The sequence below is a fragment of the Maniola jurtina genome, chromosome 24 (assembly GCF_905333055.1).
Source record: "Maniola jurtina chromosome 24, ilManJurt1.1, whole genome shotgun sequence".
NCBI lineage: Eukaryota > Metazoa > Arthropoda > Insecta > Lepidoptera > Nymphalidae > Maniola > Maniola jurtina.
In genome coordinates, this window is record NC_060052.1 from 1,336,027 (window position 1) to 1,362,949 (window position 26,923).

A 26,923-nucleotide genomic window follows, 5' to 3' on the forward strand; every position below is an offset into this window, starting at 1 on the left:
CTTGCTACTTTGAAGGAAAATATCGTAAGGAAACCTGCATAATGTTCTCAAAGGTTTGTAAAGTTTGCCAATCCACACTTGGCAAACTAGGGGATGGGTTGAAAATATTATGATGATGTTAGGTACCGGTGTAAAAGAAACAACGGGTTTTGTGAACTACCATTAGATACCTATTTAATACTCTCAAATCATTAAGCGCGCATTCTTATTAGAAAACTTCGATATCTAAGTAGGTAAGTAGGTAGGTAATTATACCTACTAGGAAAATTTTGAGATTTTTACCTAGTTCTTACTAGAATTTGTTAATAGTTATCATAAAGAGTGATTGATGTTTGGCCTTAGTTGTGACAGCACATATCAGTCAACTTAAGTTAAGCAACGTTGAGAAAAGTCGTTACATGGATGACCGACTTTAGAGTTTAGACGTCCAGTCTTCAAAAGAAAAGTGGCTAGGCGGATTGGAATCTTACATAACATTACATAATACTTTTGGAAGTTTATCCATGGATTTTCAATCATCAATTCGGCCTCTTAATAACTTAAGTAAACATTTAAGGAACTTAAGTAGGTAACTACGCAACGACGTATGGATATTAAAAAGTCCTAAATCATAGTAACAAATAGTTTTAGTTGTTTATGTAGTTAATGAGTCACTAAATAAACTTGAAGACAAGACACCTTTGTCTGTCGGCAACACCTTGTGTAATTAATGGGCGAACATTCCTCCGCTCGTTAATTTCTGTCATCGGCTGTTAAATTAATTACGGATTATTGATTCGGTTCACGATTTTATGTTGCGATAAAATTTGTAGAGTTCGGCAATCGTTGATTGGAATAGTAATCTAAGGTCACGCTCAGTCACTTAGCTCAACGGATTGCGAAGCTGAAGTGGCAATGGACAGGGCACATAGTTTGAAAAACCGATAGACGTTGGGGTCCCAAAGTGCTTGAATGGCGACCTTGCACCGGGATAGCGCAACGTTGGAAGACCCCCTATTCAACAACATCAGGCGAGTTGCAGGGAGCCGCTGAATTCAGGCGGTGCAAGACTGTTTTTTTTAAATTAGTTATATAGACTTGGCTGCAATCAGACTCGCTAGCAAGTGATGATGCAGCCTAAGATGGAGCGCGCTTGCCTAGAAGTTGCCTATTCACTCTTGACTTTAAGGTACCCATAATTATACCGTCCATATAAGAGGCCTAGATTATGTCCAGCAGTGGACCTATCGGTTGTTGATGATGATGGTAAAGGTCACACTCAGAGTCACTCAACGAGCGATGGAGAGAGCTATGCTTGGAGTCTCTCTACGTGATCAAGTCAGAAATGAGGAGCTCCGTAGGAGGACCAGAGTAACCGACTTAGCTCAACGGATTGCGAAGCTGAAGTGACTCTTGACTTGAAGGTACCCAATACCCATATTATACCATCCACATAGAGGTCCAGCTGTGGACCTATCGGTTGTTGATGATGATGGTAAAGGTGACACTCAGAGTCACTCAACGAGCGATGGAGAGCTATGCTTGGAGTTTCTCTACGTGATCAAGTCAGAAATGAGGAGCTCCGTAGGAGGACCAGAGTAACCGACTTAGCTCAACGGATTGCGAAGCTGAAGTGACTCTTGACTTGAAGGTACCCAATACCCATATTATACCATCCACATAGAGGTCCAGCTGTGGACCTATCGGTTGTTGATGATGATGGTAAAGGTGACACTCAGAGTCACTCAACGAGCGATGGAGAGCTATGCTTGGAGTTTCTCTACGTGATCAAGTCAGAAATGAGGAGCTCCGTAGGAGGACCAGAGTAACCGACTTAGCTCAACGGATTGTGAAGCTGAAGTGACTCTTGACTTGAAGGTACCCAATACCCAAATTATACCATCCATATATAAGAGGTCCAGCTGTGGACCTATCGGTTGTTGATGATGATGGTAAAGGTGACACTCAGAGTCATTCAACGAGCGATGGAGAGAGCTATGCTTGGTGTTTCTCTACGTGATCAAATCAGACATGAATACATCTGTAGGAGAACCAGAGTAACCGACTTAGCTCAACGGATTGCGACGCTGAAGTGGCAATGGACAGGGCACATAGTTTGAAAAACCGATAGACGTTGGGGTCCCAAGGTGCTTGAATGGCGACCTCGTACCGGATAACGCAGCGTTGGAAGACCCCCTATTAGTTAGACGGACAACATCAGGCGAGTTGCAGGGAGCCGCTGAATTCAGGCGGCGCAAGACCGTTTTTTTTTTAAATTAGTTATATAGAATTGGCTGCAATCAGACTCGCTAGCAAGTGATGATGCAGCCTAAGATGGAGCGCGCTTGCCTAGAAGTTGCCTATTCACTCTTGACTAGAAGGTTCCCATATTATACCGTCCATATAAGAGGCCTATAATATGTCCAGCAGTGGACGACTATCGTTTGTTGTTGATGATGATGATGTAGGTCACACTCAGAGTCACTCAGCGAGCGATGGAGAGAGCTATGCTTCTCTCTCTACGTGATCAAATCAGAAATGAGCCGTCGGTGAACGAAGAGTGACGGCTTGCGTCGCTGAAGTGGCAATGAGCAGGGCACTTACTTAGTTCGAAAAACTGGGGTCAGATGGTACTGAAATTGCTAGAAACTTAATTGATTACATATAAATTACATATTTACTTGAATGCATATACAGGGTGTAACCAGAACCCTATCAAAAACGAAGCCAAGTACTGATAATTAGGTACTGATAAGATACAATAAAAAACTACGAAAAAAATAATCCATATCCATACTAATATTATAAATGCGAAAGTGTGTCTGTCTGTCTGTCTGCTACGTTTTCACGGCCCAACCACTGAACCGATTTTAATGGAATTTGCTACAGACTTGGGATACATCCCAGAGAAGGACATAGGCTACTTTTTATCCCGGAAAATTGAGGAGTTCCTACGGGATTAAAAAAATCGAAATCCACGCGGGCGAAGCCGCGGGCATCCTCTAGTTAAAAATAATAATAACGCTAAGTTTTTGCTAGCGTTCTGGTTACACCCTGTACCTACCTACTCCGCTGTCCGTCCAACCGTCCGTCCGTTTGTCACTCCGTCTGTTTATCAATGGGTTGTAGATTAGTAAACCGTAATAGGTAGAGTTGAAATTTTCACAGAATGTCCATTTTTGCCGCTATGATAACAAATAAAAAAAAATTCAACATGGCTGCCATGAAAATTAAAAAAAAAAAACTTGTATGGAACCCGTTGTGTGCGACTCCGACACGCACTTGACCGACTTTTATCAAAGCGAAGTTGCTTAATCGGAGCAAAATCATGTTTTTACGTCCTCTAAAAATGCGATCACAGAGATATCGTTTAAGAAACTGATAGCCAATTATGATTTCCTGAGGGACTTCATTTGTTTCATCTTACCTGCGCGCGCGCATACTTCCCAGTACTCCGCTATCGGAATGATGCGTATTTCTTAATGATTGAAGCCATTAACGATAGCTTTTTTTATCGATCGCAGTTTTGTCGCTTGACTACGATCTTAACTGGTTAATGAAAATGCAGATTCATTGCCCGAGTATGGGTAGTATTTGACAGTTATAGAGCAAGATCCCAAGACCGCTAGACATTACTTATTGAGAAAATTCACTTTCTTAGAAAATAAGGAAGATCTGGCGGCAAAATAATGGTCGAAGATGCCAATCTTGGACCATTACTGTGTATGTTTATTTACAAGGAGCCAAAAGCCTAATATATTGCTGGTATTATTTGCTATAATTCGCTGAATTGTAGGTATGGTGCAACACACAGCATGCGATTTGCACCGCCCGCCACATAATAAATGCTTATTCTTTTTTTTAATATATATTTATTAACTTAAAAAATATACAGAGAGTTTTTGTAACATTCAGCGCCACAAAAACCACAATTGGTTTAACCGGGCACTGAGTTAACTTATTATAGCTATACAACAAACCAACATAATGACAAATCTAATCTAAATATCTTGAAATATTGTTTCGGGTGATAACGTTTTTATTTTTACTCCTCCAAACGTTTACAAAATTAGACAATTTTGGTCTCATTAGATTCAGTACGCCTTAATCTAGGCTCGTACGTTTCATTTTTTTCGTATTTTAGATTTTAGTATAGTTAAATGTATAAAACTAAATTAAAATATAAGTACTCAAGAAAGTTTTTAAGTCAAAAATATGGATATTTAGACGCTAGCAACTTTTTACAACAGCAATATTTCCTTAAAAGAACTAGCATAGCATAGATCATTCAAAAAATTATGAAAATTATACTACATTTACGTTGAGAAAAACGTTACTTATCGTTTTTTAGCCCCCGACCCAAAAAGAGGGGTGTTATAAGCTTGACGTGTGTATCTGTGTATCTGTGTGTCTGTGTATCTGTGTATCTGTCTGTGGCATCGTAGCTTCTAAACTAATGAACCGATTTTAATTTAGTTTTTTTTTTGTTTGAAAGGTGGCTTGATCGAGAGTGTTCTTAGCTATAATCCAAGAAAATCGGTTCAGCCGTTTGAACGTTATCAGCTCTTTTCTAGTTACGTAACCTTCACTTGTCGGGGATGTTATAAATTTTTAATTTACACTTGTTGTATGAAAATTTACAAGTAGACGCTCCTCTTAAATTCTCTGTACTTTTATTCTGTAAAAACAATATATGAAATAAATAAGTGGTTTAAATAAATAAAAAAATAACATTTTAATCTTTCACAAAACGTAGGTAATCATTTTGTCGCAGTTTTCTGCGTGATTACTGAAGTTTTTAATAAGTAGGTAATATTTTATCGCGATTGGTAATAAATTTAAATCAATTCTCTTCGACACGAGAGCCGCTGAGTTTAATTAATCTACTCTACTGAATAATCGGTTAAATAACGAATCGATTTGAGCGAAACGATTATATTGGAGTTATATATACGAGGTTGTACTTTTAACGAAAATTAAAATCAATTTTAAAATTATTTTCATAAACATTACTACATTGTAGTTCAATGTTCATATAAACGAGAAATACAATTTATTTTTCAACCTCTTGAATGCCAAAATTTAAACCACTGATTAGCTAAAATTCCTTCTCCCTCGCACATTCTACATTTTCAATGATTGTGAAAGAATCAGTACACTTTTAACAAATATGGGTCATCGTAAACAATAAAATTTCGTTCATTTTAGACATATTATTCTTACTGTAACACCAGTAAGTATTCATAGAGAAAAATTGGAAAAACATTCAGTAGGTATTTGTCATCACCATTTTTCTCTATCATAACAAGGAAGTATATTTGGATAAAAATATGTTATAATAAACGTTATTTAATCGTTTAGGTCTTCGGCCAAGACCTAAACAATTAAATAACGTTAATTGTTTAGGTCTTGGACCACATTAATTGTTAAAAGTTGTTATAAAAATTGTTGTTAAAAGTTTGTTGAGAGAGAAGTAAACGTAAACAAGTTAATTAAAAATTCAAAATATTTTTATTCAAGTAGATTTACAAGTACTTTTGAATCACCAAAAGCATCTACCACTGGTCCGGAATGCCTTTCCTACCGAGAAGAACCAGCAAGAAACTCGGCGGTTGCTCTTTTCAAAAATTTAATATACAATATTTTGCCATTATAAAAGTAATCGAAGTCCCGCGCATTGCTGGAGCGAGTTTCAGGTCAAATCCACGCTCTTTTATATAATTACATAATCTTCGATTGTATACCTAATATTTATTATTCTTAGTTATTATTAGCAACTTGAATAGAACTTAAATACTTGAAAAACCATTCCAGTTGCAATCAATATACAATCATTACATAGTTGACAATGTTGACGTTTCGTCCATACATCCAGTAGGGTAACTATCTTGGTATAGAATAAAACAGGACACGTGGTTTAAGGAACAATTTTTTTTATTTACCAACTAGCTGATGCCCGCGACTTCGTTCGCATGGATGTGGGTTTTTTAAAATTCCCGTGGGAACTCTTTGATTTTCCGGGATAAAAAGTAGCCTATGTGCTAATCCAGGGTATAATCTATCTCCATTCTAAACAGCCCAATCCGTCCAGTAGTTTTTGCGTGAAGGAGTAACAAACATACACACACACATACAAACTTTCACCTTTATAGTGTGATAGATATAGCTACCAACCGGTGCGAGGACACCATTCTGGCAGCTTGGGACTCCAACGTCTTCGTGTTTCAAATTCAAATTCAAAATATTTTTATTCAATTAGACTTTTACAAGTACTTTTGAATCGTCAAGAGCATCTACCACTGGAACACTAGAAGTTTTGGAACTATGTGCCCTGCCCATTACCAGTTTAGCTTGGCAGCACGTTTAGCTATGATGGTTAACGCAGAAAAAGGGTTTTTTTTTTATTTAATAGGAAGCCAACGGTATACAAAGAAAAGTAAGTATGACGACTTATATAAACTTAGGACTATCAATGTATACTCACTTACAGGCTAACTCAACATGCTTAATCTAAAACTTCTAAATAGTAAAACTTAACCTAAGACATTCTTTGCATAAAATCTATACCAAATAAATTAATTACTCAGTAAGCCAAAAGCACAACAATTATTAAAACTAACAATAAAAACTACAAAAAAGACTAAAAATAGCACCCTACAATTTCAAAATGAATCTTTAAATATTTTATATTAACTTACTATGGAATATTTAAAGACTCATTAGGTGGTTTAGCGGTTGAAAGCCCACTAGGTGAGCAGACGACATCAAACGAGTTGCAGCCAGCCGCTGTATGACGGCGGCGCAAGACCGTAGCATGTGTAAGTCGTACATGAAGCCTATGTTCAGCCGTGGACGTCTATCGGTTGATAATGATGATGATGATTACTAAGGTCCTATATGTATAGGTTATCGTAAGAATCCTTATAGCATCCCGAGTGATACTAGAGTTTTTCCATACACCAATAAGGCGGCTTGGCTTTTTAGTTGGTTTTTTGGTAGGGTAGTCTTGTTTTTTTTTAAATTATCACTTGGCAATTTTCGGCACAGCAACGGCTTTAAAATCAGGAAAAGTCCTTCAAAAACAGAAATCCTAGCCACCCTATATATAATAGAATCCCTTATTAACGGCGTCCCTAGAATAGCGATTCAGTTTTTACTTATTGTCCACTGATTCATTGAGAGTATCATTCATTGATAGGAATCCCGTCGGAAATGACAACCCGATGATTGACAGTTCAATGAGCTCGTTGGTGTTTTCGAGAAGTTGCAATTAGTTGCAATTAGCAACACCGAGTTGCCAGTCCTCAATGGTTTGTTGTGGCGAGTAACTGTACTTACTGAGAAAAGAGACTTTCTTTATACCTACTTACCTACTGCATTATACCTATTGGAAACTGAAAAATCTGTGAAATCAAACTATATTCTGATACTAGTTAATCCACCCCGACAACGTAGGCTTGGCTTGTGCTTATGGCAGTATCATCCCCACAGGTTTATATAATTTTTACTTGAAAGGGTCCAGTTTAAGAAATTAGCTCTGGTATCGACTAATTTGTGAGAATTAGTCGACACTAGAGCAGGGAACAGGGCCCTATTACTATGATCCTGCTGTACGTCCGTCTGTCTGTCAGCGGGCTGTATCTCGTGAACCATGATAGGTAGAGAGCTGAAACTTTCACTGATTGTGTATTTCTATTGCCGCTATATCAACAACAACAAACATTTACCTACTAAAAATTTCGAAATTGCCGCCATGAAAATTAAAATATAATAAGTGTTATTTCTTGTACGGAACCCTTCCTGTGCGAGACCAACTCGCACTTGACCGATTTTCTTTGTATCTACGTCAATTTAATAAAATCGACGTACAAAAAATTATGAGCTTAGTTCTTCGATCCATCACGTTGCAAGTAAATGGTTCATTTGCTTAAGAGGGCTCTCTCTGTCACTCGTTTCATACAATCGTAGTTCCAATTTCATTTGAATACTAAGCAACCAAAGTCCATGAAATTTTGCAGACATATTCTAGAAACTAATATCTATGTCTGTGGTTTTCCAGATTTCTGTTAAAATATGCGGTTTCAAAGTTACGCGGTCTTAAAAATTTTCATACAAATCTTTGAGCCCCTGTAATTTTAAAACTACATATTTTTAGAAAAATCTAAAACACCACAGACACAGATATTAGTTTCTAGAATATGTCTGCAAAATTTCATGGACTTTGGCTGCTTAATATTCAAATGAAATTGGAACTACGATTGTATGAAACGAGTGACGGAGAGAGCCCTGTTAACAAAAACTGCAAATTAACACTAATTACCTACTGCATATGCAAATGATCAGGTAGGTACGTACTAATAGCTATAACTAGGGGCTAGGTCCAAATCTTATCTATTTTCCTAGAAAATAAAGTTGCTGGCCTTTTTACCACAGAACTCTAAAAAAGCTAATAGAAGTGGTTCTTGAATCCATTTGAAACGAACGACGTTTTAATTAACCATCACGTAGTGGGTAACTATGAACATGACATACAGGTATGACAAAAAATGCAAATTAACAATAATTATAGCGTATGCAAATTACTAAGTATCTACGTACTAATCAGGTAAGTGGAAGCAGAGTCTAAATCTTGCCTACTTTCTGAGAAAATGAAGTTAATGGGCTGTGTATGTACATATTATCTATGCTATGCCACAGAATTTAAATCTAGTTATCTGACTAACAAACAACACACAGCCTAAACCGGTGGACTTTCAGATTCGAAATTTGGAAACATTTTTTGAGTAAATAGCTATAGGTATCTATCCTAGGGGTGCCCTAAAATGGGAACCTAAATCCATACAGACAAAGGGGCGAGTTTTGTCTTAGAAAATTAGAATTCTCACGGGAGACTTAAAAAATATTCGCGCGAAAACTTATAAGTACCTCTAGCAACTTATTAAATTGCGCAAACTGTAACGTTACACAAATATTTTCTGCTTTTAATTTTTTAAATTATAGCACCGATATGTCACTGAACATCTGTGTGTCAACAAACTTACAATCTTGTACCACTTCTATTCTTCTTCTTAATAGTCGTAATGGCCGTATACCTCATTGCTGAGGGTCGTTACTCCTTTCCATTAATCACATAAAGGCAGGAGTTCTCTTAGGATAATAATGCGGTGGGTTCACAGATTCTTCCACATACAACTCACTAAGAGAACGAGATTGCGATTCTTAGGTTTTAGTTACCTTAGTGATAGTAAACGGGAAACGAAAAGGCCAAAGGACCCCTAAAGTCGGTCACCTATCCAGATACCAACTTGGGTCAACGTTGTATAATCGCAATCGACTAGCACACACGTCCCATCACCACTTCTATGTGTATTCAGTATTCTATGATGTATGCAAATGAGACATATCGGTAATCATTTGCTAAATAAGGCACCTGCACGCATCGTGCTACGGATTCTTTGAAATCTGAACAAATTAGCGTAATATCTTCAGATTTCAAAGAATCTTGGATTAAGTCGTAATTATATGGACGATCATTTCAATTAGGTATGTCTGGTAAAAAGTATGTTCGAGTGGCTATGTTTTTGTGCTCTTTAGAAAACGGATACAAACAGACTTTTCAACTGAAAAATTTACAATAAAAATTACTTAAACTAGCTTTATCTTATTAATCATTAATGTACAAAATCATATCACGCCCATGTGGAATGGTATTAAAAATGCATTTCTGCGCTAAACAGTCAGTCTGATTGTTTAAAAAAATGAGAGATAAGAGAGGTAATACCTATACCTAATTATAGTATGGATTCGAGAGTCGAGACACGGTCTAATATGCGGCCGGGCACATGAATATTTATGTTCTAATCTAACCTAACCTAACTTTAGATTTTAGTACCTACTCAGATTTCGTTCTGAACCATATTTGGTTGATCCAACACATAATATAAAACACAAAACGATGTATCATACTAATCAAACTAATATTCTAAAGGCGAAAGTTTGTGTGTATGTGTGTGTGTATGTTTGTTACTCCGTCACGCAAAAACTACTCGACAGATTTGACTGAATTTTGGAATGGAGATAGATAATACCCTGCCCGGCTAGCATGGGCAGTACATAAAAATTATATCCCCGATTATATCCACTGATTTCTATGACATAAGTGGATATAATCGGGGGATATAATTCTTATCTACTGCCCATGCTAGCCGGGCTGAATTACCACATAGGCTACTTCTTCTTCTCTCTGGGCTGGTTTCCGCACTTAAAAAACATCCCGGACATACACAACACAGGCTACTTTTTATCCCGGAAAATCAAAGAGTTCCTACGGGATTTCGAAAAACCTAATTCCGTTAATATGTATTTAGATTTTTGATTCAATTTCTTTAGCGTACTTGTTTAACTTCACAGGCGCTGACTACTTTGTAGCTTGTTGTAAATAAACGAGTCTATGTAGGGATTCTGGCTAAACACGACTCTACTTACCTAAAAGCCTAGCAATTACGGATTCTTAGTCAATAGGCAACTTTCCAGAACCTAGTCGATGGCTACACGGCTAGAAAAGGCACCATCAAGCCGTGAGAAACATTGTACCTTTCTAAATACTAATACTAATAGTAGTCTATTACGATATATAGGACTACTATATTACTTTTACTAATAGGTACTAGAAGTGAAGAAAGAAAGAAGATACAAATTGTACAAGTGTAAATTAAAAATTTATAACACCCCCGACAAGTGAAGGTTACAGTAACTAGTAAAGAGCTGATAACGTTCAAACGGCTGAACCGATTTTCTTGGATAACTAAGGACACTCTCGATCAAGCCACCTTTCATACAAAAAAAAAACTAAATTAAAATCGGTTCATTAGTTTAGGAGCTACGATGCCACAGATACACAGATACACACGTCCAACTTATAACACCCCTCTTTTTGGGTCGGGGGTTAAAAAAGTTTACTTTCTTTCTTTCAAATCCAGTTGCTTCATGCGACTCGTTTGATGTGATCTATCCATCAAGTAGGGGTCTTCTACATCTTTCAGTGAGAGGTCCATTAAAGCACCTTAGGACCAAGACCACCTAAGTGTTCAAACGTCTTCGTTGTAAAACAGCCTTAAGAGGGGTCTCTTCGTCACTCGCGTCATACAAACGTAGTTCCAATTTCATTTGAATATTAAGCAACCAAATTTCATGGACTTAAGTCCATGAAATTTTGCAGACATATTCTAGAAACTAATATTTACGTCTGTGGTTTTCCAGATTTCTGTTAAAATATTCGGTTTCAAAGTTACGCGGTCTTAAAAATTGACATACAAATCTTAGAGCCCCTGTAATTTTAAAACTACATATTTTTAGAAAAATCTAAAACGCCACAGACACAGATGTTAGTTTCTAGAATATGTCTGCAAAATTTCATGGACTTTGGTTGCTTAGTATTCAAATGAAATTGGAACTACGTTTGTATGGAGCGAGTGACGGAGAGACCCCTCTTAAATAGTGAAATTGAAATAGAGTAACGCAAAACTGGTCCGTCGTCAGATCGGTTACTAATAACTGGAAGGTGCGGCGTGCCTCTAACATACTTAATTTGTTTCAACTTTAATTGGCGAATACTTGGCTAACGAGTGGTTATTATAAATTTATTGCAGTCCTTCTATGCTTTATAGCGCAGCTTAGTCAATAGCAATACGTTTTAATATTTTTTTCGGCATTTGCACGATAAATCAAAACTATTAAGCATAAAAATAAATAAAAATCTGTTTCAGAATGTACAGGTAAAGCTCTTTCATATGATACCCCACTTGGTATAGTTATCTTACTCTGGAAATTGAAACACATTTTAATTTTTTTTTGTGTGATGTAACTACAAAAACATGGTTTTCGGTATTTTTGCTACTTGTGCTACCTATTTACCTGCCTTTCCTAATTCTGGGGCAACGGGAAGTACCCTATAGATTTTCTTGACAGACACGGCAGACGCACAGACAGACAACAAATCCTATAACGGTTCCGTTTTTCCTTTTGAGATACGGAACCCTAAAAAATATCGTTAGGAAACCTGCATGTCTGAGAGTTCTCCATAATGTTCTCATAGGTGTGTGAAGTCTACCAATCCGCACTGAGCGCTGCAAACTATGGCTTAAGCCCTAAACCCTTCTCATTCTGAGAGGGCACCCGGGAATCGAACCCGGGATCTCCCATTAATATAACCACAGCGTTTACCACTATGCCAGGGAGGTCATCAAAGCTGATAATATGAATGAATCCCAGCAATTATAAAATACCCTTCAGGTACCCAGACAATTTCCGTCGAAAGAATTAGTTTAATTTTACTAAAAGTATGTTTCTTGTTTAGATAAAGTCCACCTGTCTTTTTGTTTTTTCAGCAATTACACCAAACGAAATGGGTATTAACTCCTTAATCGTTTCATACCATACTGAATTGATCAATTGACAAACAGCTGCTGTGAAGTGCGGACGTAGTAATGATGAGCCGAATGTTTGAAAAGAGCAATCGCTGAGTTTCTTGCTGGTTCGGTAGGAAAGTCCGAACCAGTGGTAGATGCTCTTGACGATTCAAAAGTACTTGTAAAAGTATAATTGAATAAAAATATTTTGAATTTGAATTTGAAAACGCAGATTCTACCTAACAAACAAATGCCGAAATTCGGCCTTACGTTGCCGAGATTTGGCGGATCCATTTCGTACGCTTTTATAACAAAGGCATAATTTTAGTCGTCGTCGTCGTTAAGGGCTTGCGTAGAATCCTGTTGCCTGAATCCAGTGGCTCCTTTTTTTTTCTCTCGTCTGGCTTTACACTGATTAGCCAATGTCAAGTTTGTGGTTATTTACAAGTTTTTTTTTTTTTTTTAATTTGAATGATTAAAAATATTACAATAAAACTTAAAGCTAGCCTTATCTAATTACTATACAAATCATGCCCGCGTGGAATGGTGCCAAGAATACTGGCTGCATTTTCGCGTTGGACAGCCAGGCTGATCCGTTGCGCAAAAAATGAGCCAGCCCTTCTGTCACCCGATGAGGCTATTAAACGCGGTGAAATGACTCGTAAAAATTTCTTTGCACTAAGACTCCATGGCCCCAAGTTAGGGAAACTATATGTATAAGTATGGACTTCGTCTGTGCCGGCGCCCGCCGACACACACGCGGCGCCCCTTTAGAGCGCTTCCCAGTCAGTTCCACCACCAATAAACACCAGCAGAACACAAAAACCGGCCACTTCTAACAAAAAACACTCCAAAAAGTCACAACACGCGCGCCAGCAAACGCCACCACAGACGAAGTCCAGTAGCTCCTTTGAACATTGAATTATAAGTGCTTATAATTCAATGTAGTACCTACTTCTGGCATCAGTTTAGCCCTCCACTTTTAATATGGGTTCCTATTCTAGGCAAGCGCGCTCCACCTTAGCATCATCACTTGTCCAGCCATGTAGGTCTATTAGTTGATGATCAAGATGATTGTTTTTGGTTAAACTCCATTTTAGTAAAAAAACTGGTCAATTACGAATCGAATTCACACACGAAGGGCTCTTTACCATGGTACAAGATTATAGCGGCAATATAAATACTCTCTGAAAATTTCAACTCTCTAAGTACCTCTTCTTATTCTTCGTTCTTCCTATTCTAAGGTTTTCTTTACCTATAAGGGTTCATGAGATACAGTTTGATGACAGACAGATGGATGGACGTAGGCTTAGTCATAGAGTCCCGTTGGCACTCTTCGGGTACGAAGCTCTTAAAAAAGAAAATTTCGGACGCCCCAGTAAAAACCCAGGAGTCTGGCATGCGAATTGCGTCCAAATTGGTAGCGACGGATGATATTAAATAAATAATTACACATTTGTCAGATGGGCGCAAAAAGCAGGGCTGAGCGGGCAGCCATATTAGGGCCGCTATGCCGGCGGGTAGCCGCAGGTGACTGCCAATTATCGGCGCGCAAAAACCGCGCGGACAAATTGTGAAATTGTTCACTCGTCCGACTTCCAACGGCGCGGCGGCCATGCTGATTTTCTTACGCACTTTGGACCGTGTTGCACCATTTATTTAGAACTAGAGGATGCCCGCGACTTCGTCCGCGTGGATTTAGGTTTTTAAAGATCCCGTGGAAACTGTTTGATTTTCCGGTAAGTATAAAAAGTTGCATATGTCAAGCTACCTCGGTACCAAATTTCATAAAAATTGGTTAAGCGGATGGGTCTTTAGGAATCCCGTGGGTACTCTTTGATTTTCCGGGATAAAAAGTAGCCTATGTGCTAATCCAGGGTATAATCTATCTCCATTCTAAAATCTTTCAGCCCAGTAGTTTTTGCGTGAAGGAGTTACAGACATACACACACACACACATACAAACTTTTGCCTTTATAATATTAGTGTGAAGTGTGATATTTCGGAGAGTGTGCACAGGAACTTTTCGATCTTGTCCCCCCTTCACCATTTTACCACCGAACCGCAAGACGTCGGGCGAGTTTCCATCCTTATGTCGTCGACATTCCATGTACACGCACGACACGTTATTTGGCGTCATTATTTCTCCACGCGAACGAAGTCGCGGGCATCACCTAGTATCCTATAAAACACCGATAAGTCGGCGACCTTACGCCGGTGATCGAGACTTTGAAGTTTGCTTGTGAATGTAGGTGTACAAATCCCGTGCTAACATTTATAAGCTTTATATATTTTATAGTCTGTGTCGCTACGCTTATGGTGTCACACACACATGCATAAGAATTTGTCTTCACTTTTTAAAATACCATATTATATGCTATGTATTAGCTTTTCTTATCTAGAGTTTCATAATAATAATTATGTTTGTTTTATAAATATCAATTGCTATAAAATATACAATATCAAATGACCTATTGCATACAAGGGAATTAAACGCCGTGGAAAGCGATAAAAAGCGTTTTTCTGCATCGCTGTCCCTCTCGTACACGAACGATTCAATACCTGCGAGAAAAGGACAAACATTGTGTTGATAAAGCGATAAGAAGTCGAAGGCGAGCACAAAATTATACAGTCAACGGACTTCAAGTTTTTACTGAAGCCTGCCATTTTTGTGCTAAAAGCAATACATAGAATTTTAAACTCTATTTCGAATGCTATAAGGTATATTTTACGATAATGGTGTTTTTTGGTTAGACGTCAGAACTCAGAACCTATTTTATAGTAGGTATATATAATACGCGACAGGTCAAATCACAGAGTTTTGTCCCGAAAATTATATACAAGTGCGGGTATCTGCATTATGATTGCAAGTGTTTCAGAATGAATAGCGCGATTTTTACTCGCTGTACGTGCTAGCTTTAACAGCTGACGAGCCATATAGCTTCACTCGCTTGGAATTTCTGGAAATCGACGTTACAATAAAGAAAACCAAAAAATATTCAAGTTCTTAAAAAAAAAATTACGAATCGACAAAACTGTCAAAACACAACGATTATACAGTCAATAATCCATATAGAGATCCAACTTATGCGGTATCAATACAATGGCACAAAAAGGTACAAATAAAGCAAAGAGCTTCCTTCGCAAGAGTGATAAAATACAAACTATTCAATAGTTCAATACCCACATCTAGATCCTAGATCCTAGGAGACGTATCAATGCGAACTGTACGCTAATGAAGATATAATATCCGTTCCGAAACGTATTTATTTCCCGCAGCCATTTTGTTTCGATGACAGCTCCCTTCGGGCGCGTAATGGCGGCCAATTATTGGGATTTAGTTCTCAATGTCGCCGCTTAATTGGATTATTGTTATCTGTACGATGAATTATGCAAATGGTGATGGTAGTTGGAGAGAAAATCTTACGAATCTCAGCTAAATTTCTTATCTACCTATCTACTACGAGAGTCTATAAGTGTACTAGCGCGCTGGTTTCACTCGACTGGAATTTTCGAAAATTGGTGACGGTGATTTCCAACCTTGAAACACTATACTTCTTCACTAACCGACTTCGAAATAAAAAGATTCCGACGAATTGAGAACCTCCTCCTTTTTTTGAAGTCGGTTAAAAAGCTTTTTTTTTGCTTAGAGTTCAAATTAATAACAAACTTTTAACTTGAAAAATAACAGACTGTTATATAAACTTTCATTCCCCAATTCACCCCCATAGGAGAGAAATTTACAAGAACTCTTTCTCAATGGGTTCCAGTCTTTAAATATTGCACATAGGTGCTCTCTATATCTTAGATAATAATGAGAAAAAATCACAACCGATTTTAAAATATTAGCACGTGTAACATAAAACATCTTGAGAAAAAATGGCGGCCTCAAAACAGGTGCTCTATTTGGAAGTTTCAAATGAAATAAGTATGGCTTGATTAAATCGTTATGCACAAAAAATATTTTATTCACGATTTTAACCTAAACCGGAACCATGAGGAACTATTTTTAACCCCCGACCCAAAAAAAAGGGGTGTTATAAGTTTGACGTGTGTATCTGTGTATCTGTCTGTGACATCGTAGCTCCTAAACTAATGAACCGATTTGAATTTAGTTTTTTTTGTTTGAAAGGTGGTTTGATCGTGAGTGTTCTTAGCTATAATCCAAGAAAATCGGTTCAGCCGTTTGAAAGTTATCAGCTCTTTTCCTTCTCTTTTCTAGTTAAATTTTTAATTTACACTTGTTGCTAAGCTAAGCTGGTATCATTATTTTTAAGTTTGACATTTCTAGTTGTCATTTTAGTCTCTGGGATAAAAACAATTGACTTTACGTGTATGTGGGGCACTCATGCTTGGCCTAAGATCTTAAATTGGCATTCAAGACGTGATCTGATGTGTATGGAGGCGCGATGCAGAGATAATATTCCTGAACTTTTTACAGACATGCGTCCTCGCAGTTATTCTGTGAAACGATTTGTTATTGCTGCCAGCACGCTATCAAACAATGTTAATTATTATTAATTACTATTCGCGCTAGAGTTCCGTTTGTGTGTCGTGAAAACGGATCAGACGATCTAGTTTAACTGTGAGTGATTTGTCGGAAAATATTACTTAAACAAGTGTAAATCAAAAATTTATAACACCCCCGACAAGTGAAGGTTACAAGAACCTAGAAAAGAGCTGATAACTTTTAAACGGCTGAACCAATTTTTTTTGGATTTTTTTTCTTAGCTAAGAACACTCTCGATCAAGCCAAGCCACCTTTCAAACAAAAAAACTAAATTAAAATCGGTTCATTCGTTTAAGCGCTACGATGCCACAGACAGATAGATACACAGATACACACGTCAAACTTAAAACACCCCTCTTTTTGGGTCGGGGGTTAAAAAAAACCGGCCAACTGACGCACCGAGGGTCCCGTGATCGAGTATTTTTTTCGACATTTTGCACGATAAATGCAAAACAATTATGCATAAAAATAAATGAAAATCTGTTTTAGAATGTACAGGTAAAGCCCTTTCATAATATGATACCCCACTTAGTATAGTTATCTTAATTTGAAAATTGAAACACATCTTAATTTTTTTTTAATGATGTAACCACAAATTCGCGGTTTTCGGATTTATTCCTTTATTTGTGCTATAAGACCTACCTACCTGCCAAATTTCATGATTCTAGGTCAACGGGAAGTACCCTATAGGTTTTCTTGACAGACACGACAACCAGGCAGACAACGAAGTGATCTTATAAGGGTTTCTCTTTTCCTTTTGAGGTACGGAACCCTAAAAACCGATAAACTTTGAGATCACGAGGATGGCGACCTTGCACCGGAAAGCGCGGTGTTGGAAAACCACCACTAGGTACCACCCCCAGTAGTACCACCCCCTGTTATAGTGGTTCCAACCCCAAATTGGAACCACTATAACCACTTACCTATAGGTGGACAGACGACATCAAACGAGTCGCAGGGAGCTGCTCGAATCGCGGCGGTGTGGTGCAAGACCATGACGTGTGGAAGTCCAAAGTCAAAGTCAAAGTCAGAATCATTTATTCCAAGTAGTACCGTAATTTACACATCTAAGTCAACAACATTATGTAGTGGGGCGCGTCATTTCAAAACAGACAAGCTCTACCTAGGTACTACTGTACCTACTTCTTTTGATGGTCGGAGTTGTTATTGTGTGATATAGTGGTGATAATTAATTACGTAACTTAAAACTAAAGCTACGAGGGTTCCAAACGCGCCCAAGTCTGAGAAGAGCCCACAACAAACTCAGCCGGGTATTCTTTTTCTTTATTAACACCACTTTACAAAATCACTTATGCTTTTCTTTTTTTTGTCTCTCGTCTGGCTTTACAAAGATTAGCCAATGTCAAGTTTGTAGTTATTTGTAACAAGTCAGTTAAACTATGCAAGTATGGACCCCGTCTGTGCCGGCGCTCGCCGACATACGCACGGCACCCCCTTAGTGCACTTTCCAGTCAGTTTTAACAAAAAAACACTCCAAAAAGGCAGAGCCCGCCCGGCAGCCAACACCAACACAGACTAAGTCCACCCTTATGCTTATTAGAACTATCGTAGGGTCCCAACGAGAGACCTTTGTCCAGCTGTGGACGTCAATCGGTTTGATAATGATAATGATGATAATTGAATAGCAGGACTAAGCGTCGCCGGCAGTACATTATGCTTGCAAATAAAGGTCACATAATTATACCTAAGTCAGAGATCAACGGCCGAGATTCATGAATTAAAACAATGCCTACAGGAAATTGAAGAATTAACATAACGATTGATTTGGTTAAAACAGGCGTAAACAATCAGACATAAAGTTAATGTCTATCGCAGACTGCCGATAAATACAATAGGTATAACTTCGGTGGTACATTTCAAACATAGAGTTGAAAACTAAAATCCGACTGCGATCGTCATAGCAAATTGATTTTCTGTCGCTTGGTATATTTTAATGTTGTAGTACATTTATATTCATGAATTGGGAATTTTCTCCTCTTTCATTTGATTTCCCACTTGATACAAAAGAAAAAAAATTTTGGAGACCCCCACTTTTTTCATGTAACATCCGTTAGGTCAATTTTTTTCGTATTAAATGTAGCGTATGTCACCCGGACCTTTACGACGAATCGATTGACACCTCATTCATCAAAATCCCCCAGTAGTTTAGGCGCTACGGTGGAACACACAGAATTTGGATACAAACATACACACATACATACATAGACTGCTAAAATCATAACCCTTCCTTTTGGCTTTGTCGCAGTCGGGTAAAAAGTCAGCGCAAGGGTGTTTGTGAATTTATTCGTATTCATATTTTCGTAAAAATATGATTCAAAGTGACCGCCCGTTTACGTACGCTTTGTACTTATTTGCGGCCATTTTGAATCGTATTTTAACGAAAACGAATATGAATGAGTGCACACACACCCTAAGTTTTACAAGGAACCAAAAGCTTAATTTGCTATAATTCTCTATAAAATCCGCCCTTTTTAGCGGATTATAGCAAATTTAGCTTTTAATTCTCGCTTTATATCCATCCATCCATCAGCCTGTAAGCGTCCACTGCTGGACATAGGCCTTTCCAAGAGCGCACCACCAAACACGCTCCTCCGCCTTCCTCATCCACCCGCTCCCCGCCACCTTCTTCAGGTCATCGGTCCAGCGGGCTGGAGGTCGTCCCACACTGCGCTTGCCCGTACGCGGTTTCCACTCCAGAACACGTCTGCCCCATCGGCCGTCGGTTCTACGATAGACATGACCTGCCCATTGCCACTTCAGCTTGCTAATCCTTGAGCTATGTCGATCGCTTTTGTTCTTCTGCGGATTTCCTTGTTCCGGATTTTATCCCTGAGAGTGATACCTCGCTTTATATAAGTACGTTTAATTAATGCGTTAGTCAATTTAGCATTTGACTCACGCAGACTGACTTTTCTTCAAAAATACTGACTTTTCTTCAAAAGTCAGTCGTCTGCGTGAGTTCTTCGCTGTCTATACCGACTCCGTAATGCACTAGCGCTGTAATTATTATAATTAATATGAATAAATTTCAATTTTACACGTAGTTTAGTTTCGAATGAGTGATATGTGTTTGTGTAACTAACTGTTCAGATTGCATACAAAGAACATTATCATAACAATAACTTGAGGTTTGCATTATTAATTATATGAATTATTTTATTATCATAGGCTTAATATAAAAACTTATCGCATTTAATACATACCTGGTAAACCAGAAATTATACTCAGATTGCTAATTTACTGTAACATTTACCCACCTTTTTTTTTCAATACACAGGAAATGCCTGACGCATACCCCTCCATCAGGCAAACGGAGAGGTTATGTGGGGCTTGCACCCACTAAAACCTGTATTCGTCCTCGACTGACTATTATTTAATACTAGCGCATGCCCGCGACTTCGTCTGCGTGGATTTAGGTTTTTAAAGATCCCGTGGGAACCGTTTGATTTTCCGGGATAAAATGCCTATTTCAATTACAGGGACGCAAGCTACCTCGGTACCAAATTTTATACAAATCGGTTTAGCGGCTTGTTTAGCGGATGGGTTTTTAGGAATCCTGTGAGAACTCTTTGATTTTCCGGGATAAAAGTAGCCTATGTCAGTCCCCGGGATATAAGTTAACTCTGTACCGAATTTCGTCAGAATCAATTAAACTGTTGGGCCGTGAAAAGGTAGCAGACAGACAAACAGACACACTTTCGCGTTTATAATATTAAGTATGGACTATAATATATACCTAGGTATTATGTAGTATTCCGAAAGAATTCTTAGACTTGCATTACGTACCTACATTATTTTGCCAAAAGTATATTTAAATAAAAACTAATGATTAAATGATAATTTATTCATTTAAATGTCAGTTAAGTTATAAAAATAATATTTTACCGACCACCTAGACTCTACCACCGGTTCGGAAAGTAAATTCCTCTGCGAAGAGCCGCCAAGAAACTCAGTAGTTGCTCTTTTATTTAAAAAAAATGCAATAAGTACTTAGGTACATAAACAATGAATAGTTCGCGACAGGTCGACATGGCAATCGGGGTATCGGCGGGGGACCCGCACGTCCCTGCGCTCTCCCACACTGGGTTAGCGCGGGGACTATGCAGGTGTGCGGGGCGTCCCGCGTCACCACCCCGATTGCCATGTCGACCTGTCGCGATAGTTCGCGACAGTGCATTCAGTGGTAGTCCACTGAATACAAAGCCAATTGTATAATAACCGCAAACGTTGTTTAATATAGTGTTTTTTCAAATCTAAAAACTTTCGGAATCATGTTATGAAATTATGGTTGGACAATACAATTATTTGGTACAGTTACTAAAGAATTAGTACTACCTACCTACCTAGTAGGTACCTATTAGGTAATTTTATGATTTCCCATTTTCATTCCTTCACGTTGGTTACCGCGTTCGCGTCATTATTTTTACTCTAACCTTCTGTGTCTGCCTAATGTCACCGCGGTTGACTTTTGGTATGTTAGAGCCTGCGCACACACAAGACATATATATACCACTTCTATTCGCCGCTGACAGTTGGCTGCCTGCTAACAATTGAGAACAAAATTATAGAACAAATTACTTTTTTTTCTTTTAGAAATTATTTTAGAACAACATTTTAGAGCGAAGTCGAAAATCCTACTGTTTTCGGGACTCCGAGAGCCTTATTCACATCAATACCACTGTTGAGCATTGATCTCCAGTCAACCTAATAGCGTCTTGGACTGTAGTAATAAAATGATGTGATGTAGTATAGAAGCAGGCCTTATTTTGCGGAAGTCCATGACTGCATACAAGGAACCAAAAGCTTAATTTGCTATAATCGGCTAAACCAAACAAATCTGTATGGTGCAACATGCAGCATGCAACATGCACCGTACGCCCTCCCACTTTCGTCATTTTGCAATCAGGCATTGTAAGGTCTACATCTCCAGAGCATGCTGCGGTGTCGGAACGAAACGTGCGTCGAGTGGTTTTGGGATTTGTGTGGTGCTGCGTGGTGGTTTGTTTGCTTGGTGACTGGCTTTTCCTGCATGTTTATCAATGGGAGGGCGGGCGGTGCATGTCGCATGCTGCATGTTGCATCATACAGATTTCTTTGGTTTGGCGGATTATAACAAATCAAGTCCTTGGTTCCTTGTATAATGATGTGATGTTTAATATAGCGGTAGTTTATGGGGCTAGAATTCATTATTAGAAAATGCATAATTTAGAAAAAATAGATTTCGCGTTATTTTTAACATAATTAATTATTATTATTAGCGTCACGCTGTATGGAAGGCAATCAATGACGCCACAAGGCATAAACGAAAAATATTTTTTAAACTATTTTTTCAAAGCTAGTATCCATGCTGCAATCTATAAATAAATAAAAAATTACCAACTCAGCCGGATATTCTTTTTTGGCGACTGTCTTGTCGTATGTGCGGTGAATGCATAAATTGCCGTGAATAAAAGATTCACGCAAGCGGTTCAGACTTGCCGCATGAATATTCATAAATTAACTTCCAAGTTATAAATATTTTGACTTTATTGTGACTTTAGAATTAGTTAACAGTCTAACGCCATAATAGTTTCTTGACCTATTAGAAACATTTGTTGTTTATGTGCGATTTAAATCAATAAATAGGAATTTATTTTAAACAACAAAACTCTTATTTTTTATATAATAGAATTCTTCATTGCAAACATTCATCTACATACTCGTATAATACAGAAAACACAGAAGAAACTATAGATGAGAGTGCATAGGCGGCTTTATTGCTGAAGCAATCTCTTACAAAAACCTTTGGTGAAAGAATTAAATTACCAGGGAACTAGGGTAAGCTAAGGTATTTAATTAATATTGGACCAAGATCCTAGGACCTCCAGACGTCAGGAAATTATATTCCGAGGAATAAAATATGTGGGATAAAGTCAATTGCGAGTCAGACTCGTACATGAAAGGTTCCGTACCATCGAACAAGAAATTTAAAAAAAAAAAAATTCAAGACGGTGGATGGACAGATTTTTATTATTTGTTGTTATATCTATACATATAATAAAATTGTTGAAAAGTGGTGTCTGTACAATGGAAATATATTAAAAAAAAGTAGCAGGGTTGTTATTATATCGATGCCGAACCCGAAATTGTAATTAATTTTTTTTTGTCTGTTTGTCTGTGTGTTTGTGCACGCTAATATCAGAAACGGCTTAATCGATTTAGATACGGTTTTCACTAATATATTGTAGTAAGCTTCACTTAACATTTAGTGTTTATTTCATGTCAATCGGTTCATAAATAAAAAAGTTATGGCAATTTAAAGAATCACGGCGAACATTTTTATTAGCTACCCAAACGACGGTATATGTAATTCAAAATATGCTGCCCGAAAAGTCACTATTCCAGGCGAACGAAGTCGCGGGCACAGCTAGTCGGTAATAGAAATACGCAATATTCTGTGAAAATTTCAACTCTGAAACCCTACAAATGATGTTTTACTACTTAGTACTTAGCCTTGCAATTAAACTTAAAGCTAGCCTTATCTAATTACTGTACAAATCATGCCCGTGTGGAATGGTGCCAAGAATACCGGCTGCATTTCCGCACTGGACAGCCAGGCTGATCCTTTGAGGAAAAATGAGCCAGCCCTTATGTCACCAGATTAAGCTATTAACCGTAGTGATATGTCTCGTAATTTTTTTAGTACATGGCCCCAGGGAATATAAAATGACAAAATATGAATTATTTCTTAATTACACAATTATCGAATGATAAATGGATGTATTTATTACGCTGTATATTATAATTAGAGTTTTATTTTAAACTTAATTTATGTTAATGGTCCCATATACCGAAAAGTAATCAATTTATTTGACTACTGTGTCGTGTATTGACACACACATAAATTATTGTAGTTAGCACTCTAGTAGTATGTAAATTACGATAATTTGGAAAATAATGAAGTCAGGTTTAAGGAATGTTTATGATTTCGCCAGGAAAAATAACAAGACTTTTTTCGATTTTTTTTCACATTTTTAATATTTATTTACTTATGCAAAATTTATTTTGCATTAATAATTCAAGGACAAGAAGAAATAAATTATTAAGTAGTCCTTGGTTTTGATATCCTCATTTTGTCCCCAGCCGGTCCACCAACGGGTCCTCCAGTAGTCCGATGCCAGCTCCGCAAGCACAAGCCTAATAGAAAGCCACGAACGCCCTTCACGACGCAGCAACTCCTCGCCCTGGAGAAGAAGTTCCGGGACAAGCAATACTTGAGCATCGCGGAGAGAGCCGAGTTCTCGTCATCTCTACGACTCACTGAGACACAGGTTAGTAGAATCTTTTTCTTCTTGATCTCTTCACACTTTTACACTAATATTATCACACTAATCACACTAATATTATAAAGGGGAAAGTTTGTGTGTATGTGTGTGTGTATGTTTGTTACTCCTTCGCGCAAAAACTACTGAACGGATTGGCCTGAAAATAGAGATAGATTATAACCTGAATTAGCACATAGGCTACTTTTTATCCCGGAAAATTAAAGAGTTCCCACGGGATTTTTAATAACCTACATGCACGCGAACGATGTCGCGGGCATCAGCTAGTAAATGAATAAATAATCTTTTCATTTTTGATTCTATTATTTTTATATATTTTTAAATCGCTTGTAATATGTGACAAAAAATTTCGTTTCGGGAAAACAACCATGAATTTCAGCGTGTATATGAAATTCTAAGATTTCTCTAAACAATTTCGAACCAAATGGTGCGAAAACGAAATACATTTTGCATAAAATTTTGCTTTATGTTAAATTTTGTTTCGATCACCATACGGCACAATTCACATATTTTTTTGTTATTTACGCAAGTAATAAATTAATAATTACCTATACTAATAAATAATTTCATAAATTGATTAACTCAATCGCTTTAAATTATGTGCTCATCAGTGAATATCTTTCATGATGTCAACACAGATAATTTAATGTTCAAATATGTAAAAATAATTGATTGAATCAACTAATTTACTCAATTATAATTTCTAATACGCGCAAATAAACATTGCTAACTAGGAAAATTAGCATTACTAGATTAGCTTATTGATTCCAAAACCGCACCTTCGCATTTGAATAAATTTTCGAGGTTGAAGAAATAATTAATTAATTAAATATATAATACCATTCATTATACTATACTTAAACGTCTGGATAAGTGGTATCTAATCGCTAATGTCTGGGATTTGCAAAATCATACACTGGCATGGTATATATTACTAAAGGATGCCCGTGTCTTCGTCCGCGTGGATTTAGGTTTTTAAAGATCCTGTGAGAACTGTTTGATTTTCCGGGATGAAATGCCTATGTCAATTACAGGGACGAAAGCTAGCTCAGTGCCAAACTTCATACAAATCGGTTAAGCGGATGGGTTTTTCCGGGATAAAAATTAGCCTATATCCGTCCCCGGGATATAAGCTAACCCTGTACCAAATTTCGTCAGAATCGGTTAAACTGTTGGCCGTTAAAAGGTAGCAGACAGACAGATAGACATACACACTTTTGCATTTATAATACTAGTATGGATTATTATTAGGTATCTATTGATTACATTGTATTTAACTGTAACCTATTCACGGTCCATCCCTTTTAACCGATTTTGACGAAAGTTAGCTATAGTTAGTGGAGAGATAGCTTGCATCCCGGAGATAAATAAGTTAATTTTTATTCCGTAAAATCAAAGAGTTCTCATGAGGTTACACGCAAACAAATAGGCACATAAAACTCAAAATTTAAGCCAAAATAATGCCTGTACGATTATGAAGATTTTATACTAATAAGAACATTATTATTGAATTTTAGATTACTTTTGGGTTGAAATTTAAACTGCCGCTATAAACTGCCTTTTTTAAGTAAACCTTTTTTCAATTACAGGTCAAAATATGGTTCCAGAATCGGCGCGCAAAAGCAAAACGGTTACAAGAAGCTGAAATCGAAAAACTTCGGTTGTCAGCAAGGCCCCTTTTGCCGCCATCCTTTGCGCTATTTGGCGGTGGAGGGGCCCCGCCGTTGTTCGCAGCGATGGCTGCGGCGACAAGGCCCCAGCTGAGCTTCCTAGGAGGCCCCCCGTCCCACCAGCATGCGATAAACATGAATATCCTCAACTCCTTACAACCACATTGACGTCAGGATCACGCTTTGACGCGTGACAACCAACCGCCATTTTCCTAACATGGCGGACAGAACTGTCATTTTGACATTTAAAATCGGATACATGAACTAGTAAAAGTGATTTTAATATAATATTCGGATACTCAGACTATGTAATATAAAAGTGATTTTAAATAAGTTTTAAATTAATTGGATACATGAACTAGCAAAAGTGATTTTAATTTTTAAAATAATCGGATGCACGGACTATAAGTGATTTATTTAAAATCTGTGGTGTTTTGTGCCAGTACTTAATTTTATTTATGCAATATTGATTAGGGATATAGGATGGTCCAAAATCCTAGGACCGCCAGACGTTACTTATTTTCTGAGAAACAATATGTGTAGGATAGAGTCAGTGTGTACTACGTACTTACTTTTTATTTTTAAGTACTATCTGCTGCTAAAGCAGCTAAAGGTACGTTAAAACATTACTCACTTTTTTTTAAGTTTTGGTGCTGATTTTTATGTATATTTCCTGAGTATTCATAATATAAAAATTACGACTCAGACTAAATAGGACTAAGATTAAATGTGTTATTTTTCGGGAAGTATTGAATATTAATTATTAACAACATTGTGTAAAACATACTTAATAATCAGCAATCAAACTTTAAGAAAAATGAATATAATGTTTTTACGAAGGTACCTTAAACCCATAACTTGGCTATCGTCACAAGTTAATAAATATCCGTAATTCCACACATTTCGTTTCTCGAAAATAAGTACATAGGTACCAACTTAACGTCTGGCAGTCCTAGGATCTTGTTCTAATAGAAGAGAGATTGAATAAGATTTTTTCTTTAAATTAAATATTTT

General features: G+C 37.4%; 1 protein-coding gene and 1 long non-coding RNA gene across 2 annotated transcripts in view; one reads left to right on the forward strand and one right to left on the reverse strand.

The window, feature by feature from the left end:
* Positions 1-26,273, forward strand: part of LOC123877654 (muscle segmentation homeobox-like) — a 32,021-nt gene extending 5,748 nt beyond the window's left edge. Inside the window, exons 2-3 of the mRNA XM_045924501.1 lie at positions 24,040-24,227; positions 25,829-26,273. Of these exons, the coding sequence (XP_045780457.1) occupies positions 24,040-24,227; positions 25,829-26,077 (437 nt within the window). The 3' untranslated portion in view covers positions 26,078-26,273. The remainder of the gene's footprint in view (positions 1-24,039; positions 24,228-25,828) is intronic.
* On the reverse strand, positions 9,045-11,369 carry LOC123877662. Its single transcript, XR_006798638.1, has 3 exons — positions 11,357-11,369; positions 10,620-10,621; positions 9,045-9,213 (listed from the first exon to the last, which is right to left on the reverse strand). It is a non-coding gene; the product is annotated as an uncharacterized LOC123877662 (long non-coding RNA).
* Positions 26,274-26,923: the final 650 nt, after the last annotated feature.